The sequence below is a fragment of the Pleurodeles waltl genome, chromosome 11 (genome assembly GCF_031143425.1).
Source record: "Pleurodeles waltl isolate 20211129_DDA chromosome 11, aPleWal1.hap1.20221129, whole genome shotgun sequence".
Classification (NCBI taxonomy): domain Eukaryota; kingdom Metazoa; phylum Chordata; class Amphibia; order Caudata; family Salamandridae; genus Pleurodeles; species Pleurodeles waltl.
Window position 1 is genome coordinate 340,132,255 of NC_090450.1, and position 20,399 is coordinate 340,152,653.

Genomic DNA, 20,399 nt, shown 5'->3' on the forward strand with positions numbered 1-20,399 from the left:
TTGAGGTAGATTTCCATGTAAGTGTTGAACTAAAGCATACCTATAGGTATCCTAACCTGAGAAGGTTGAGACAGGTGTACATTATTTGGTCTGACTCAAGTCACAGATATGGGTCACTGTAGTAAAAAAAAAAGTGCCAATACGTGCTCATTTACCTGATGTGTAGTTGGTCACATTTTAGAACAACTGACTGAGTAAACTGTGGTACAAAGATCAAAAGAGGTGGATCACTTGATATGGAACATTTGTATGACAATAATGATCTCCTTACTTTGACGATCATCAAATATACTTTAGTGGGCAGAGGAAGTTGTTCCTAATATATGCAAAATTGGCGATGGCAGACTGACATGTATTGGGTACCTTGGCAGAACACCTGAATCTGTTGACCTTAGGGCCATATGATCCTAGCCACTGGAGGCAGGACGAAATCGAAGCTCTATAGAATACTGTGTAAAAACAGACCCGGACATTCCCTGCTGATTGTGACTAAATGTAAGACACCTCTGATAGAAGTTGAGCAGTAAAGAGAATCCACGCATGAAAAAAATTACCAGCAATGCCCCTTTCAAAATTACTCAATTTCCTTCACAAAAACAATCTTAATCCAGCAGTTCTGCAGATGATGCACTGTGCTCGCTTTTGTGCATGCCCACATTGCAAAGCAGACAATACAGCATTCTTCACATATGATTTGGTCTTGCCGGTAACTGTTGAAAACTGGACTGATACTACATCAGAAATATAGACCTATAGTCTACATGTTCTAAAATAAATTAGCTGTCCTGTACTTTTTACCTACCAAACAGAGCATAGCGATATACAGTTTCGAATTAGGATACAAAGATCATGCCCATGAGTGGACACTGGCAGTGGAAAAACACATGGGCCTTTTGCTAGGCTTGTCCAGAGGTTCCAACGGGGGTCCTTGGACCTCCATTGCTCTTTGTACCGTTTCATTAGAATAGTTTCAAGGTCCTTCTTGGCTTTTGTTTTTGCATCCCTACAGCTGAGATACCCTGCCAGGCCTTTCCAAGCAGTTTGCAAGATGAGATGGAATGAAAGTCAAAGTGTAGAAAAGGATGGCAAAAAGCAGTAGCTAAACATTAATGCATTATGTCTGAAGAAAGATACCCCAACAGTAAGGAAAAAGCAGCTAATGGCCCAATCAACAATGCAAAATCAGGCGGATAACCCCGCACCCTAGCACCATGCAGGTGGTTGCACGGAGAAAAGTCCACTGGAAGTGAGGTGTAGGCATGAATGAATAGCACACTATTAGCTACATACACACATCCACTGCTATTTTTGTAGCTATTTTTTTTAATAAAGTTGTTGGCAGCTCCACAAGCTGGACATCCCACTGGATACAATAGGTCATATTATATAAATATCTAATTCATGTTTATGGGAGAAAGAATGACAGGTACCTTATACCAGAAACTAAATAAGGATAAGAGCTGCAGAGCTGAAGAAATATCACACTGTGGAATGAGGAACATTGTTCGCTAACGTGTGGCACAGTGACCAATTGTAAAGAAAAATCACATTAATGTACAAGTTACTTACCTTCAGTAATGAAATATCTGGTAGAGACATATTCTAGTTGCAGATTCCTTACCTTAGAATTTTCCCCCAGGCGTCAGACTGGAACAGGAGATTTTTCTTTGAGCAATACCCTTGTGCGTCGGTAGGTAGCGTTGGTCAACTCTACAGGCGTCGTGGTCGCCATGATGATGTCGGGAGTAGTACATAGATGCCGCCCTTGCGCAGTGACGTCAGTTTCTTTTAACAACTTTCCACCCCAGATCTCAGAGCCGCTAAGAACACTGAGACTGTTGTGCCAGATCTAAGGACCTGAAAGGGGGAATCCCAGCCCCTATAAATCAGTTTGCAAGCAGGGAGGATGGGTGAGCAGTAAGGAATCTGCAACTAGAATATGTCTCTACCAGATATTTCGTTACCGAAGGTAAGTAACTTGTACATCTGATAGAGACTTCTAGTTGCAGATTCCTTACCTTAGAATAGATACCCAAGCAATGCCATCCTCGGTGGTGGGCTGCGAACCAAGATCATACTAGAAAGTCCTGCAGGACCGAATGACCAAAGTAGCCGTCTCAACGGACCTGACTATCCAGGCAGTAATGCTTAGCAAACGTGAGCAGGGATGGCCACGTAGCTGTCTGACAGATGTCCAGGACAGGAACTCCGTGTGCTAACGCAGTGGAAGCAGCAGTTGCTCTGGTAGAATGAGCACGCAAGCCTTCAGGAGGTTGCTTTTTAGCCAAAGCATAGCACATTTTGATGCAAAGAAGCATCCATCGAAAGATGGTACGCTTTTGCACCACCTTCCCTTTCTTCGCACCCACATAGCCAAAAAGGAGTTGATCGTCCACTCGGAAATCTTTAGTACGATAGAGGTAGAACGCCAATGCCCTTTTTGGGTCCAGATGGTGGAGTCTCTCCTCCTCAAGGGAAGGATGTGGGGGTGCCTAGAAGGTAGGCAAAGTGATGGACTGGCCTACATGAAATGGTGTAACCATCTTAGGAAGGAAGGAAGCTCTAGTGCGTAACGCCACTTTATCAGGGTGTACAGACAAGTATGGAGGTTTTGAAGAAAGGGCCTGAAGCTCACTCACCTTGCGAGCAGAGGTTATAGCAACCAGAAAGACAGTTTTGAATGTAAGGAGCCGCAAGGGACAATTATGCATTGGCTCAAAGAGGGTACACATCAAATAAGTAAGTACAAGATTAAGATCCCACTGAGGCATGATAAATGGAGTGGGAGGAAATAAGTGGGTGAGCCCTTTTAAGAACCTACTCACAATAGGAGATTTAAAGAGTAAGGGCTGATCAGGTAGCCTAAGAAAGGCGGAAATGGCAGACAAATACCCTTTAAGGGTGCCCAAAGCAGAGCCCTGCTGGGCTAAAGAAAGAATGAACAGAAGAACCTCTGACAGAGGGGCAGAAAGGGGATCAACAGATTTGTTGGTACACCATGCCACAAATGTATTCCACCGACAGGCGTATACAGTTTTAGTCGATGGACGCCTGGCTGCCAAGATAACATTGCAGACTTCGGGTGGAAGAGCAAATGCCGTCAACTGTTGCCGCTCAATCTTCACGCATGAAGGCGGAGGTTGGACAGGTTCGGGTGGAGAACCGTTCCCTGTTGCTGCGACAGAGGATCCGCCCGAAGAGGCAGTCTGAGTGGAGGATCGATGGACATGCTCAATAGCTCTGGATACCACACTCTTCGAGCCCAGTCTGGAGCCACCAAGATAACTTGGGCCCGGTCGTACTAGATTTTCTTGAGAACTCTGGGCAGAAGAGGGATAGGCGGGAAGGCATAAAGGAGGCCAGAGCTCCACTCTAGATGAAAAGTGTCTCCGAGCAAGTGCCGCCTTGGAAACTCCAACGAGCAAAACAGCTGTCATTGCTCGTTCTCTGCGGAGGCGAACAGATCTAACCAAGGCTCTCCCCACTTGAGAAAGAGACCTTGTGGCACCTCCGGATGGAGACGCCATTTGTGATCGACTGTGCGTCAGCTGCTGAGTCTGTCTGCTCTGTCGTTGAAAGAGCCCGCCAGATGTTGAACCATCAGGGTAATGCCCTGATGTTCCAGCCATGTCCAGAGGCATAGTGCCTCCTGACAAAGGGTCCAGGACCCTACCCTGCCCTGTTTGTTGGAGTACCACATGGCGGTAGTGTTGTCCGTGAACACCTGCACCACTTCCCCTTTTAGAGAGGGAAGGAATGCTTTCAACGCAAGCCTGATCGCCCGGAGCTCCAGCATATTTATGTGGAGTCTTGACTCCGCTGGAGACCAGAGACCTCTGATCTCTGCCTCTCCCATGTGGCCGCTCCAACCCAGAAGTGACGCATCTGTCACTATAGAGAGATCTGGTTGGGGAAGGGAGAGGGATCTGCCGTTGACCCAATTTGGATTCGAAAGCCACCAATGCAGGTCTGTCGCAGTCCCCTCCAAGATCTGGACCATGTCGGAGAGATTTCCCTGATGCTGCGCCCACTGGAACTTCAGGTCCCACTGCAGAGCCCGCATATGCCATCTGGCATGAGTTACTAGCAGGATGCAGGAGGCCATGAGGCCCAGCAGCCTCAGAGTCAGTCTCACCGAAACCCAAGACCGAGGCTGAAAGATCGGAATCATAGCCTCAATGCCTTGGACTCGCTAGTTGGGAGGATAAGCCTGAAATTCCACTGTATCCAGAACAGCTCCAACGAAAGGGAGCGCCTGAGAGGGAGTCAGGTGTGGCTTCGGCATGTTTATAGTGAACCCCAGCTTGTGCAGGAGGTTCGCCGTAGTCTGAAGGTGGGATACAACTGTCTGGGACAAAGGCGCCTTCAACAGCCAGTCATCGAGCTAGGGGAAGACTGAGACCCCAAACCTGCGTAGATGAGCTGCAACCACCGCTGTAAGGAAATGCCTCCTTTGCATAGTTAACCCCTAACTTTTTGCCTTTGCTGATGCTAAGTTTTGATTGAAAGTGTGCTGGGACCCTGCTAACCAGGCCCCAGCACCAGTGTTCTTTCCCTAAAACTGTACCTTTGCTTCAGCCCTGGCACTCAGATAAGTCCCTTGTAACTGGTACCCCTGGTACCAAGGGCCCTGATGCCAGGGAAGGTCTCTAAGGGCTACAGCATGTCTTATGCCACCCTGGGGACCTGCTTCTCACTCCCCCCTGCAGGAACTGTAACACCTGGCGGTGAGCCTCAAAGGCTCACCCCTTTTGTTACAGCGCCCTAGGGAATCCCAGCTAGTGGAGATGCCCACCCCTCTGGCCACTGCCCCCACTTTTGGTGGCAAGGCTGGAGGAGATAATGAGAAAAACAAGGAGGAGTCACCCACCAGTCAGGACAGCCCCTAAGGTGTCCTGAGCTGAGGTGACCCCTTCCTTTAGAAATCCTCCAGCTTGAGTTTGGAGGATTCCCCCAATAGGATTAGGGATGTGCCCCCTACCCCACAGGGGGAAGGCACAAAGAGGGTGTAGCCACCCTCAAGGACTGTAGCCATTGGCTACTGCCCTCCCAGACCTAAACACACCCCTAAATTCATTATTTAAGGTCACCCCAGATCCCAGGAAATCAGATTCTTGCAACCTGAAGAAACAAGGACTGCTGACCTACAAGCCTGCAGAGAAGGAGGAAGACGACAACTGCTTTGGCCCCAGCCCTACCGGCCTGCCTCCAAATTCGAAAACCTGCAACCAGCGACGCATCCGACAGGGACCAGCAACCTCTGAAGCCTCAGAGGACTGCCCTGGACTAAAGGACCAAGAAGGACGCAGGTACTTACCTGCTGGCAGAATGGAACCGGACCACCCCTGTTCTCCATGGGCGCCTATGTGTTTTGGGCACCTCTTTGACCTCTGCACCTGACCGGCCCTGAGCTGCTGGTGTGGTAACTTTGGGGTTGCCTTGATCCCCCAATGGTGGGCTGCCTATGCCCAGGAAACTGAACTTGTAAGTGCTTTACTTACTTCAGAAACTTAACCTTACTTACCTCCCTCAGGAACTGTTGATTTTTGCACTTTGTTCACTTTTAAAATAGCGTATTGCCATTTTAACCTGTACTGTGTATGTTACTGCTATAATTCAAAGTTCCTTACTTACCTGTGTGGAGTACCTTGCATTTTATGTATTTACTTCAAATCTTGAATCTTGTGGTTCTAAAATAAATTAAGAAAATATATTTTTCTATATAAAAACTATTGGCCTGGATTTAAGTCTTTGAGTGTGTGTACAACGAATGCTTAACACTACCCTCTGATAAGCCTACTACTCAACCACACTACTACAAATTAGAGCATTGGAATTATCTAATTTTGCCACTATCTTACCTCTAAGGGGAACCCTCTGACTCTGTGCACACTATTTCTTACTTTGAAATAGTATATACAGAGCCAACTTCCTACAACCGCCATCACTTTCGTGAACATCCGAGGGGCACTGGTAAGGCTGAAAGGGAGCACCGTAAACTGAAAGTGCTCGTGACCTACCATGAATCGTAGGTAACGTCTGTGGGCAGGCAGGATGGGGATGTGGAAATAAGCGTCCTGCAAGTCCAACGCTACCATCCAGTCTCCTGGGTCTAAGGCAGACATAACCTGAGTCAGGGTGAGCATTTTGAATTTCTCCTTTTTGAGGAAGTAGTTCAGGCCCCGAAGGTCTAGGATAGGACACAAGCCCTTGTCCTTCTTTGGTATCAGAAAGCAGCGGGAAAACAACCACGATCTACTTCTGGCACAGGGACCCTTTCTATAGCTCCCTTGGCGGAGAAGCACCAAATGATCCTCCAGAAGATGATGGAAGGATGGTGGCATGTGTGGTGGTGCAGATTCGAAAGGGAGGGAGTAGCCTTCCAAATGATCTGCAAAACCCACCCGTCCATGGTGATATGTTCCCAATGGGGCAGGTAATGGCGGATCCTGCCACCAACTGGGTGGGAGTGAGGGGACGGACTAGGAGAGTTTGGAGACTGCAGTGGGGGCAGAGGTGGACTGGACAGACCTCTGGTTCCATGTCCCATGGCCACGTGGGATTCCTCAGCCACGCATAGGTTGGGCAGCGTGCATGGCACAGTGGCTGGGTAGAGGACGCAACAGGGCACCCCTTCCGTGTCCACGAAAGGGACGAAAAGCGGACTGTGGTGGGCGAGTGGCAGAGGAAAGACCAAAGGCCCGAGCCATAGCCTGGGAATCCCTGAATCTTTCCAAGGCCAAGTTTGCTTTGTCTCCGAAGAGACGGGTGCCATCAAAGAGCATGTCCATGAGTGACTGTTGGACATCCCCTGAGAAGCTAGAAGTGCGTAACCAGGCGTGGTGCTGTGAGGCCACTGTCGTTGCAACCGATCTGCCCAGAGAGTCAGTCGTATCCAGCCCACAACCGATAGTGAACTTCGCTGTGTCTCTCCCATCTTTCACTGCTTGGGAGACGATAGCACGGGCCTCCTCCGGTATCTGTGGCAGGACTTGCGCAAACTTATCCCACAGGGAGTGGGTATAACGGCCCAAAAGACATGCGGTGGTCACAGACCACAGTGCGAGGCTGGAGGAAGAAAACAACTTCTTGCCAAATTGTTCCAGCCTTTTGGATTCCCTATCCAGGGGTGCGGAAGGGAACGCGCCTGAAGAAGAGGAAGCCTGGATAATAAGACTCTCAGGCGTGGGGTGTTGGGACAGGAATTTTGGGTCGTTCGGTGCAGGCCTATGGCGGCGAGCAATAGTCCTGTTCACAGTAGCCCCTGTGTTGGGTTTGGACCATGTACCCAAAAGGACATTGGTGAGGGCCTCATTGAGTGGTAAAAGGGGTTCTGAAGTAGAAGCCCCAGGCTGAAGCACCTCCATTAGGAGCTTAGACCTGACTTCTACAGTGGGTAGCTCAAGGCCGAGGACCTCAGCTGCCCTACTGACCACCATACTGTAAGTAACTCCCTCCGCCATAGCCACAGACCACTGGCTTCACCCAAATCCTGCGCCCAGTCCATAGCAGGGTCATCCTGGTATTCATAAGGGTCCAGGGACCCCTCAGAATCTGACCTCGGGCAAATAGGCCCCACTGAAGCAGATGGCAGCGGCGGCCGACTCCGCTCTGACTCAGAGTTGTCGGGGATAAGAATTGGGTCGCCGTCAATAGTGGGCACTACCGACGTCAGGAGCGTCGATAACTGACCTGGCGCCAGGGAAGGTCTCGAAGGTGTGACCGGCGCTGGTGCGGATCCGCGCACTAATCCGGAGGTGACCTCGGTGGCCGGGGCCGAAGTCGCCTGCGCGGAACCCGAAGGCCCTCAGCTGAACCCCTTGGGCTCGAAGGCGCTGTATCGGGGTCGGCCCGCCCAAAGATGAGGCGCACGGCCTCGTAAAACTCCTTCAGTTGGGTGGGGGTCGCTCCGGCTAACTCAGGGAAGCGTGGAGTCGGCCCAGACGCAGGCTCCAAGGATGGAGGCCTGGTGCGTGGACGCTCGTCCCCTGTCACGTCGGCCGAGCGACAGGGTGTAGTCGGAGAGAGATGGGACTTCTTCAACTTCTTCTTCTTCTTACCTTGACCCAAAGATTTCGAAGAAGACGAGTGGTGATGATTCCGCGACCGATTTTGAGACCTTCCTCTCGAGTGAGACTGGGACCTACGCGGAGTCAAGTGCCGGGCCACCATTAGCTTTAGGGACCACTCCCTCAAAGCTTTCGGGTGCATGGTCCGACACTCTGAGCACGACTTTTGTTCCTGGTTGCACTCGAGGCACCTCAGACAAATGCGATGAGGATCCGTCACTGAAATCGTCCGATGGCAGTCCTCACAAGGTTTGAACATGGTCTTCGGGGACATCTCGACGCACCAAAATCATACACAAAAACTTTGACAAAATGGTCCAATTCGGCCAAAAAATAGCCAGGGTAGCTCTCTCTGGATCAGCGCCTAGTGCGGAAAGAAAGAACTGATGTCACTGCGCAAGGATAGCGTCTATGTACTACTCCCAACGTCATCATGGTGACCACAACACTTATGACGCCTGTGGAGTCGACAGACGCAACCTACCGACGTGCAAGGGTATTGCTTGAAGAAAAACCTCTGGATCCAGTCTGACACTTGGGGAAAATTCTAAGGTAAGGAATCTACAACTAGAAGCCTCTATCAGATCATTAAACCACATACAAACTTTGCTTATATCATATCATTCACAAAGCCACTAAAGCAGCATAGATATTTCAAAGATGGTGTTTTAAATCTTTTACAATTTTTCTGAAACAATGACATCCACCCCTCGCTCCCCAGTAAATTCTACCTGATGGGTCTTGTAAAAGAACAGGCAGAAGTTGGTGAATACCACCCAAAGTTTCTGCCAGCCATTACTGTTCTTGAACTTCCGCAGCAGGTACCCAGAGAGTTGGTTCTGTCAAACAGAAAGAAAACAGACAATTAATATTCAAACACCCCCACCTGTGCTTCTAGTGCCATCTTTTCCTACATTTTCAGGTAAAGTTCCAACAAACAGGGGACCCCTACAACTGCAGCACTGACAAAATGCCACAAATAGGATAGAGGATATAAGAGTACAGCAAGAGAAATAGGGTATGTATAAAGCCAAACTCACACAGAGCAGGGTAACAGAAGGACTGTGCCACAGGCACCAAAATGAACGATACAACATCTGAGCTGCTCGACATGACAGCATCGCTAAGAGACAGAGGAAGAAGCAAGGTTAGCATGAGTACTAGTTTGGGCTCGCCTGATGCCAAGAGTGTTACCGAAATAAAATGTTGTTGAATTCTGTGTGATTGAGCGTGGGTTGGATGAGGGACTAGTGTGAGATCTTCGCTTGATGGGTAATCCAGTGGTGGTCAAGTTGAAGACTGCTGTTGTGTCACTGGAGAAGGCACAAAGTTGATACGGAGGTCCGTAGGTTGCATTTTGGGTCAATTAAAATCGGTTGACATTATAAATGCAGTGGGATACGGTCCTTGGTTGAAGAGAAAACAATACAGAATGACTCAGAGGCCAAATATTATTCATGGAGTGAAGGAAATGAAACAAAGAGGTGAACTTTGATACACATTGTAGTTTGATGGTGATGTGGCACAAAGATCAAACGTGCAATAATACAGATGTTAATTTTGGTACACATTAAGTAACATAGCCAAATGTAAGATAGGTTCTTGGTTTTGTTGAAAAAATGAGTGTAGAAAGCAGGTGGGATATGTGCCCCTGCCTCATCGTAATACTGGACTTAAGGTGGCTCTTGGACCGGAAATGAATCTGCAGCGGTTTTGGTACTAAGAGTAGAGCAAGAGATAGAAACTTACATCAATCGATTTCATTTTTTTGGAAATTAAGATGGATGATATCATAGGCAGGGGAAAGCCTGACGCAAAATGAATCTTGGTTTCATATATGCTGGCAAAGAGTTACGGTCAGGCAATGTATAGGAATAAAGACGATGATAAAAACCTTGTTGTTTTACTTCAGCTACCCTACACTGTTGCAGTTTCCTTAATAACATAAATTGGTATTACTAACCCTGGGTGAAACTGGTGTTATGCCGGTGTAATCTCGTAGAAAATCTGAATTTAGTGTGACATTTTCGCCATTTTGCAAAACACCATATTTTTCATGAATTTCCCTACTGGAGACTAGTTGAGACTGGTTCTTCTATTGGTATCTCACACGAATTTATCACGTGAGGTATATCCACTAGTAGAAAAGTCACTGGCAAAAAATATTTTCCGTAACATCCATAATTTCTTAAAATTGAGCACATTTTGTGAAACCGCTCACAAATTTCGATCAGGTGGAATAAGGATTACAGTCTAAAGAAATTGAGTTGTTGCAGTTTAATAGGATGTTTGATGAGGTGGTAAGCAAACGTGAAATGTTATCTGATTTGGTCGAGACAGAAAAGAAGGAAGTGAACCTGGGATTTATCACAATGTTTAATGGAGAAGAAGGTGAGTTTAAATAAGAGGTGCCGGATGGTTAAAAGAATGTAGCACATTATAGAGACCTGATTGATAGTGGTGCTTTTTCAAACACAGAATGTTGTGTACTAATGTTTACTCTAAAGTAAGCAGACACACTTTTTAACAGTAATTTGGTATAGGGCCTCAAAGAAGGCACATCGGATCTATGTCGATTGGGAAGGATACATTTCAGGGCATTCTATATTTATGCCATGCTAGTAAAATTATATGTGGCTGAATAATGGTATCTGTAAACAACTGTACTAATGAAAAAGGTACATTTCTGATATCTGGTTAATACATAATCTTCCTTCAGATTCTTCACCTTATGAATACTCCTCAAGGGCTTCAGATTGTCATTAAAAACGTTTTCCAAATAATGACTCTCCAGCATTGCCAGGCAGCCCCACTTGAGTCCAGCCAGGACTGCGCCTCAGAATGTAACGTCACTGCAGTCTATTATGCGCTAGCGCGCAGGTTGACATCAGTCCCCCATATTTCTTCCACTGCTCATTGAGGAGTCTGGAGAGGAACAGACAGTCACAACAGCAACAATAACAGAACACAATATGTCTGCATACCTTCGGATCGTATTACTCACAAACCAGGTCACTGAGAAGGAGTGGGAGGAATACAAGATCTGCGCTACTATTATTTATCCAAGACAAATATTGTTACCGAAGTAACTTTCTCTTTTGATGGATGCACCTCCCCACAGAATCCTCTCCTTGTGAATGAATCCCAAAGCAGTACCTCCTTGAGGGTGAAGTGGTGGGCATGGATTAATGCAGGTTAACCAAAGAAACCATGTAGCAAAGCTTGGGAAGATTGCCCGTCACTGTGTGCCTCCGATGTGAGGTAATAGTGCTTTGCTACGATGACCAAACATCTACCAGGCAGATGTCACCGACGTGACTCCTCTGGCAAGAGCTGTGGAAGCAGCAAATGTCCCAATGGAATTAACAAAAATGCCCTCCAGTGGGTCTTTCTTACCAGCAAACAGCAGATTTTGATACAGAGGATGCGCCAACATGAAATGGTCTCCGCCTTGCTCTTCTTAGCTCCAGGAAATCCCACAAAAGAGCTGATCATCCACTCTGCCCTGTCCAGCATGGGCAATGTAGGGGGACACCACACACCTGGGTCCAGTCTAAGCATTTATTCCTTCACACTGATAAGGATGCAGAGAAAGAAAGGTTTGAAGACTGATAGACTCGGCCTTATGAGGAAGAAGAATGGGCAGGTACAAAGAACTGATTTATCTACATGGGAAACTGTAGAGTGGGTGAACTAGAAAGGACCTAAAGTTATTTGATTCCGAGCGTAGAAGCAATTGCTATCTATAAAAATGTTTTCAGAGTAAGAAGCTGAAATGGGCAGCTGTGTAACTGCTCTAAAGGGGACGCTAACAAAAAAAGTAAATACAAGGTTCAAATCCCACTAAGGAACAATAAAAGAGAGTGGAAGGGAAGAATGTAATTATTTATTCATTTAAGGTTTTTTGTCTATCGCACTTTTACTTCAGCTGGAGTCTCCTGGTGCTTATAAAATGGTCCTTGTTATTAATGGATGACTTATGTCTTTCTACGTTGGAGACAACTCTATTTTTAGGGGACAGCAAATTTGCTGTTTTTCTCTAAGTTTCAACTGTGTAAATTTTATTTCACTTTACACAAAGATCAATGTAAAAACACACTACTGTAACAACACACATCAGTCTAATTGTCACTTGAAAGTGTTCCTATGTCAAAAGGCAAAATTACTGTCCTCAGATTAATAGTTCGACTTTTGGCAGTGACAACATTTCTTCTCGTTCCCAAATGTTTGCCTTCCTTTCAAGTGGTTATAATTCAGTGAAACAGAGGAAATTGCAAAATGAATTCACAACATTCCTTAAAATGTTATCCAACAGATATGGATTGAAATCCTTACGCATGCTAATTTCAACTCTATACTCAAGGTTTTTGAATTACAGCCAGCCAACATGTGTTTCACAGGAACACTTTTCGGCTTCCTCAGGCTGAACTAGATTAGATCAGTACTGGTACTCCAATGTTTAAAAAAATAATCTTGGTTAATTCGGTCACAGATATATATAAGATCTCACTAAATATTTTTATCTGTACTATTTTCAAAATCATTGAGTTGCAGTGGTTCAAAAGAGTAAGTTGCAAGATCTAGATTCATCTCATGTCAATGGTGAATTTCCAGAAAGAAGAGCACACAATCCATCAGAACAGAGCGGAGTGAGTTGTGATTGTTCCCACTGTTCCTTCTGCAGTGATCTTGGCAGGCCCTGAGATCAGCTGAACCAGAAGGCAACCCAGGGAACCATTCAGAGCATAGTGATTGGCACACAAATGAGGGCACTTCGGATCGTGGCAAAGCGATCCAGCTATGGACACTGCAATCAGGAGAAGATCACCTGGGTCACCTCAGGGTCCTCTAATGAGAAACAACTTAAGCAGCTGAGAGCATCAACCTTCAGATTGAGAGAACCTGTTAGGTAAGTCACCACTGGAAAGATTCCATGTGGCTGTACCCCCTTCTACAACTACGGAATATAGGGTCCATGGCCCCACATCACCCGGTCTGTTTACATAATGGACTGTGGCGGTGTGTCCAATTGAATTTATACATTACAAACCTAAAATGTAATATATAAAGGCCATCAGGTCAAAACAGACTGTCCAGAGCTCAGTCACATATGTGTAGACACTGCATCGACATGGAAGGTCTCATGCTACCAGTTTGCCCAGATGAGTCCCCAAGCCCAGTGAGGTGGCATCCAAGGTGATCATAGCTTGAGCTTGTAGAGGTTTGAAAGGGTGAACCCTCAGGCAATTGGAGGGGTCCATCCATCAGTGCAGATACTGGTGCACCAACTGGGAAATCGGTATTTGAGCTGAAAGGCTCCCTTGATGCTGTAACCACTGCGTCCTCGGGCACTACTGGACTCTCATCCACCACTTGGCATGAGGCACCAACAGGATCCACAAGGCAAAGAAGCATTGTAGGCACAAGGCATGTTAGATCAGGATCAGGCTGAATTCAGACACAATGGAATCATCTCGAAAATACCAATCATCTTCCTAGGAAGAGGAAATACTTCAACTGTTGTGTCAAGCATTGCCCCAGTAAAAGTAAGCTTCTGTGTATGAATGAGGTGTGACCTCTGGACATTGATGAAAGTGCTCAGATCATGGATACGACTCATCAGATGTTCCCGGATTAACCTCCAAGAATCTGCTTCAATAGCTAGACATCCAAGCATGGAAATAAATGAACTTCCATTTTGAGGTAGGGGGCTATCATCATTCTGAATGGAACGTCTGCAAATTGAAAATGTTGAGACCCCACCATGACAGTTAAATAGCGCCTGTGTGCAGAGACGAGAGGATGATGAAAATAAGCATCTTGAAACTCAGGAACACCAACTAGTTTCCCAAGTTCAAAGCCAAAAGGACCCAAATTAGGGGCAGCATATTGAACTCGTACAGCCGATTGAAAGGGCTCAGAAGGTGGAGATCCATAAGAGGTTTATCTTGGGGACCAGGAAGTAAAGGGGATAACATCCTGTGTGCCTCTCTTCCAGAGGTGGCAAGTGCCAAAACAACAAGGTGGTGGATGAAATGCTTGAATTAATCTCAGCCACTGGTAATAGCTTGGGCCGCATTCCAATCCACTGTTTTTTTGGCCACCATGCCACACCAGTTGAGACCGAGCCATATTAAAATCAGTCTTGACCCTGCTCCCCATGGAAACAGTCCAGCCCGAACTGCCAGATCAGGTCCTCTCTGGACTGGAAACAAGCATCATGGGGCTGGTTTTGGGTCGTCACCCCTCTTCAGCAAGGCTAACTTGAATCCAGTGGGGCAGTGAGCCTGCTACTCACATCTGGGAATACATGGTGCACTTAGGGCGGCAAATACAAAAACAACAAGGTGATCGATGGAATGCTTGAATTAATCTCAGCCACTGGCAATTGCTCGGGCCGCATCCCAATCCATCATTCTTTTGCCCACCATGCCAGAGGTAGGAGTTCTAAGGAGCCTTTAACCAGTAAGTTAAGGACTTGTGCCTCCAAGATAAAGGTGTGATCATGCTCTGAAGGAAGGAGGGGGTTAAGGTCAGCTCAATGACAAGTGGATCCATCACAATTGCTTAGCAACTGGTGACACAATAAAAGACCTTCCCCACACAAGTAGATGGTGATGTCAGGGGGAGGAGTCAGAGAGGTTTTAGGTGGCAGCGCCCACAAAGGCACAGGAAATAGAGTCCACTGCTGCTTCTGATGAAGCCTTCTAGATCCAGTCCTATCTCAAAAGAAACTATACATCTGCTGAGGTGTTTGGACAAGCTGAGATGTTGCCATTGCCTGAACTGCCCGGCTCAAGAATAACAACAGAACTTCTAATATTGTGGGTGGAATTGCCCTGCAAGGGAGGCCAGGTGAAGGTCTCGGGCCACAGTTCTGCTGTTCTTAAGATGTTCCAAGGAAGAGCTGGCTTTCTCTTGATAGTCACTCTTCATAACAGAGAATTTCCATAAACATGGCTGGGACGTCCACCCAAAAAAATGAGTGGAAAGCATCAAACCATGCCACTGCATTGTCACAGCTGCACCTCCATACCCGTACAATAGTGTCGGCAGAGTCAAAGCCAGAAAGCGGTGCATTCAAGATGTCACCCACCAGGTCAGAGAAAGGCTTCTTAATGTATTCTAGCAGGGTAACCATTGTACCAAAAGGCAGTTGGCATTAGCTGATCGAGCAGGCATGATGCATGAGGCAATTTGTTGCAACCAAAAGAAAGTTTAGGGTTTAGGGTTTTATTTTGAGGAGGATGACAACCATCACACTCTCCTATTATGGGTGGGAGGGCAAAAAGTGCATGGGACAATCTACCTGTGGACTGCTGGGCCTTTAAAAGGCTTCATCCATGTAGTCATTATAGAATCTGGGAGAGCTATGTTGAATGGGAGAAAGGGCTCTGCAAAAACAGTGAAGGGCTGCAAGATTTCCTCAAAACTTTAGACTACCACGCTTTACAAGCTCTTTAGAAACACACTTGACCTCCTCGAGGTCAGGCGAGAAGGATAGGAAATATCCCCTTGTAGAGATTTAACATGGTCACATGATCTTCGACTGGGAAGGCATAGAAGGCTGAAGCAAAAATCTCCTCCAAGCGGTAGAAATTACAGACCCTGGGGAAGGGTTGACATTGTTACATCACTGAAACTAGCCCTGACCTTTTCCTTGCCACACAGGTGATACTTTCACATATCGACTGAGTGACTAATGCTGGAGCTCTCTCTGTAAGAAGAATCCCCACCTACTTCAAGATGGGGGGGGTCAAGGGAGGCCCCGAATGAAGTGGGGACACAGATCCTGGCATAGCAACAGTAAGGTTTTACATAATGCCTCTCTTGGGTTACAGCCCTCACATCTGCATATCTGTATTCACGGTTATGACATGGCATTTTTTTTTTTACATGTACTCGGTTTAAACAAAGATATTTCACCAACACCGCGATTCAAAGTAATGCATACAGTTATGTAAAATCATTCTGAAGAGGCATGGTGGCTATTAGCAGAGCTGTTAACAAGTGCCAAGTCATTGCACCGTGCAATCTGTGAGGCAGAAACAGTGTTTTCCACGACTTTTCACCGTACTTGGCTAATAATGTTGAATGTGACATCTGCATTGTAGTAATAAATGTGTGTTTACAAACACAGTTGCTCTAAATAACATAAAATTGTGACATTAATTTTCAATAGCATTGCATAAATGTTATATATTATACTTTATATGTTTAGGTCAGACTTTTCAATAAAAGACAGTTTCATAATAATTTTGGCGAAGTTCAACAATTCTCTACAAATCTTTCCAAAAAAATAAAGTACATCCACTTTGAGTTGTTTTTGGCAAGTTTCGAGCAGATCTGTCAAGTAGGGGCCAAACAGGAATGATGGTGGGGGTCCCAAAAGTGACATTTTAATTTCCAAAGGACTTTTTTGCTCTTTGACAGAGAAAAACATACCCACACCAAATGTGGCATGAATGTAGAACTTTACTCAAGGAAGTGCCTTGCTTGATTTGATGTACATTCACTCAAACGTGCCAGAGACATTAGCATTCAAAATAATTTGTGGGTTGAGCATGAAGAGATTAATATTTAGAAATATCTGGAAAGCTAATTGTAGGAAAGTACCATCTTGCCTGGCATGTTACCCCCATTTTTCACTGTATATATGTTGTTTTAGTTGTATGTGTCACTGGGACCCTGGTAACCCAGGGCCCCAGTGCTCATAAGTGTGCCTGAATGTGTTACCTGTGTAGTGACTAACTGTCTCACTGAGGCTCTGCTAATCAGAACCTCAGTGGTTATGCTCTCTCATTTCTTTCCAAATTGTCACTAACAGGCTAGTGACCATTTTTACCAATTTACATTGGCTTACTGGAACACCCTTATAATTCCCTAGTATATGGTACTGAGGTACCCAGGGTATTGGGGTTCCAGGAGATCCCTATGGGCTGCAGCATTTCTTTTGCCACCCATAGGGAGCTCTGACAATTCTTACACAGGCCTGCCACTGCAGCCTGAGTGAAATAACGTCCACGTTATTTTCACAGCCATTTTACACTGCACTTAAGTAACTTATAAGTCACCTATATGTCTAACCTTTACCTGGTAAAGGTTAGGTGCAAAGTTACTTAGTGTGAGGGCACCCTGGCACTAGCCAAGGTGCCCCCACATTGTTCAGAGCCAATTCCCTGAACTTTGTGAGTGCGGAGACACCATTACACGCGTGCACTACATATAGGTCACTACCTATATGTAGCTTCACAATGGTAACTCCGAATATGGCCATGTAACATGTCTATGATCATGGAATTGCCCCCTCTATGCCATCCTGGCATAGTTGGCACAATCCCATGATCCCAGTGGTCTGTAGCACAGACCCGGGTACTGCCAAACTGCCCTTCCTGGGGTTTCACTGCAGCTGCTGCTGCCAACCCCTCAGACAGGCAGCTGCCCTCCTGGGGTCCAGCCAGGCCTGGCCCAGGATGGCAGAACAAAGAACTTCCTCTGAGAGAGGGTGTGACACCCTCTCCCTTTGGAAAATGGTGTGAAGGCAGGGGAGGAGTAGCCTCCCCCAGCCTCTGGAAATGCTTTGTTGGGCACAGAGGTGCCCAATTCTGCATAAGCCAGTCTACACCGGTTCAGGGACCCCTTAGCCCCTGCTCTGGCGCGAAACTGGACAAAGGAAAGGGGAGTGACCACTCCCCTGACCTGCACCTCCCCTGGGAGGTGTCCAGAGCTCCTCCAGTGTGCTCCAGACCTCTGCCATCTTGGAAACAGAGGTGCTGCTGGCACACTGGACTGCTCTGAGTGGCCAGTGCCACCAGGTGACGTCAGAGACTCCTGCTGATAGGCTCCTTCAGGTGTTAGTAGCCTATCCTCTCTCCTAAGTAGCCAAACCCTCTTTTCTGGCTATTTAGGGTCTCTGTCTCTGGGGAAACTTTAGATAACGAATACATGAGCTCAGCCGAGTTCCTCTGCATCTCTCTCTTCACCTTCTGATAGGGAAACGACCGCTGACCGCGCTGGAAGCCTGCAAACCTGCAACATAGTAGCAAAGACGACTACTGCAACTCTGTAACGCTGATCCTGCCGCCTTCTCGACTGTTTTCCGGCTTGTGCATGCTGTGGGGGTAGCCTGCCTCCTCTCTGCACCAGAAGCTCCGAAGAAATCTCCCGTGGGTCGACGGAATCTTCCCCCTGCAACCGCAGGCACCAAAAAGCTGCATCACCGGTCCCTTGGGTCTCCTCTCAGCACGACGAGCGAGGTCCCTCGAATCCAGCGACTCTGTCCAAGTGACCCCCACAGTCCAGTGACTCTTCAGCCCAAGTTTGGTGGAGGTAAGTCCTTGCCTCACCTCGCTGGGCTGCATTGCTGGGAACCGCGACTTTGCAGCTACTCCGGCCCCTGTGCACTTCCGGCGGAAATCCTTTGTGCACAGCCAAGCCTGGGTCCACGGCACTCTAACCTGCATTGCACGACTTTCTAAGTTGGTCTCCGGCGATGTGGGACTCCTTTGTGCAACTTCGGCGAGCACCGTTTCACGCATCCTCGTAGTGCCTGTTTCTGGCACTTCTCCGGGTGCTACCTGCTTCAGTGAGGGCTCTTTGTCTTGCTCGACGTCCCCTCTCTCTGCAGGTCCAATTTGCGACCTCCTGGTCCCTCCTGGGCCCCAGCAGCGTCCAAAAACGCCAAACGCACGATTTGCGTGTAGCAAGGCTTGTTGGCGTCCTTCCGGTGGGAAAACACTTCTGCACGACTCTCCAAGGCGAGAGGGATCCGTCCACCAGAGGGGAAGTCTCTAGCCCTTTTCGTTCCTGCAGAAACCTCAGCTTCTTCTGTCCAGTCGAAGCTTCTTTGCACCCGCAGCTGGCATTTCCTGGGCATCTGCCCATCTCCGACTTGCTTGTGACTTTTGGACTTGGTCCCCTTGTTCCACAGGTACCCTACAAATCTTTCCAAAAAAATAAAGTACATCCACTTTGAGTTGTTTTTGGCAAGTTTCGAGCAGATCTGTCAAGTAGGGGCCAAACAGGAATGATGGTGGGGGTCCCAAAAGTGACATTTTAATTTCCAAAGGACTTTTTTGCTCTTTGACAGAGAAAAACATACCCACACCAAATGTGGCATGAATGTAGAACTTTACTCAAGGAAGTGCCTTGCTTGATTTGATGTACATTCACTCAAACGTGCCAGAGACATTAGCATTCAAAATAATTTGTGGGTTGAGCATGAAGAGATTAATATTTAGAAATATCTGGAAAGCTAATCCACGGAATTCCACAAACACGGTTTCACAGAGCACCAAAATGCAATAAATATTCAAATCCCGTTGGAAAAGGGATTTGTTTTCTCTGATCACTTCTCCCATCGTCTGTGTTTTTCTCACAAACCCAGAACCAGATTAGTGAACAGAAGCCTCAACATCAGGATAAATGTTTCTGCCATCAATACAGAATGCCAGACTTTGGTCCGTCTGCCATCAATACAGGATGCCAGACCTTGGTCCGTAGGCCCTGAATAATAAAATGAAGGGCCATAAGGCATTGCTGATGACATGTTTAATGATGCTACTGATGACATCTCAAGTGACATCATTGATGAGAGCATCCAGAGGTAAAAACAGTCTGCCTTTAGCCATGTGCAGCAAGGTTAGTTACAGGGCCAGACCCTGTGTCCAGGGCTCCATGAGTGACTACTGACTCTGTGTAAGACCTTCGACACTACGCAGCGAAGTTGGGTGCAGGACATGGACTAGTTAGTCATTCCTTGCTGCCATCCCTCTGCAGGCAGCAAACCAATGCTGCAGGGCCCAATCCACAGCTTTCAGGTCAGGCTGCAGGGCCCAATCCACAGCTAGGCCCTGAGCCCAACCCTGCACAGGAGGCCAACCCCTATGACACTAGCCAGGTTAGCCAAAGGTACTGGCCCTCACACCAAACCATGAACTAAAACCTACCCAGGCGACCAGCTCCCCTCTACATATGGCCTTTGGCTGTGCACAGCAGGGCTTGGCCATGGAGAAGCCATGCACCCAACCCACACAGGTGGCCAATCCATGCTGCAGAAAACCATGATCAGTGTGCAACAGGGGTTTGCACCAGGACCTGGCATTCAGTCAGAATCTGCAGTGAAATGCTTGTTAGCTGCCAAACCTCTGCTGCACATTGCCTTCAGTGGGGTTTATCAGCTGAGGCAAGACTAAGGAAAGACCCACCCCTCAACCCAACTACTTGGAAGCAGCCAACCTCCACTGCATATGGTTTTTGGCCATACAAAGTGTTGATTGGCCCAGAAGCCTGGCTGTATGCAAGACCTCCCCATCCATTGTTCTACAGTTA

The 20,399-nt window shown here is 47.1% G+C and overlaps 1 protein-coding gene across 3 annotated transcripts in view; it reads right to left on the reverse strand.

Moving 5' to 3' along the window:
• FARP2 (FERM, ARH/RhoGEF and pleckstrin domain protein 2) overlaps positions 1 to 20,399 on the reverse strand; it is a 1,575,889-nt gene that overhangs the window by 236,588 nt on the left and 1,318,902 nt on the right. For all 3 annotated transcript variants that reach the window (XM_069213633.1, XM_069213634.1, XM_069213632.1), the window contains one exon: positions 8,801 to 8,908. In XM_069213633.1, the coding sequence (XP_069069734.1) occupies positions 8,801 to 8,908 (108 nt within the window). The remainder of the gene's footprint in view (positions 1 to 8,800; positions 8,909 to 20,399) is intronic.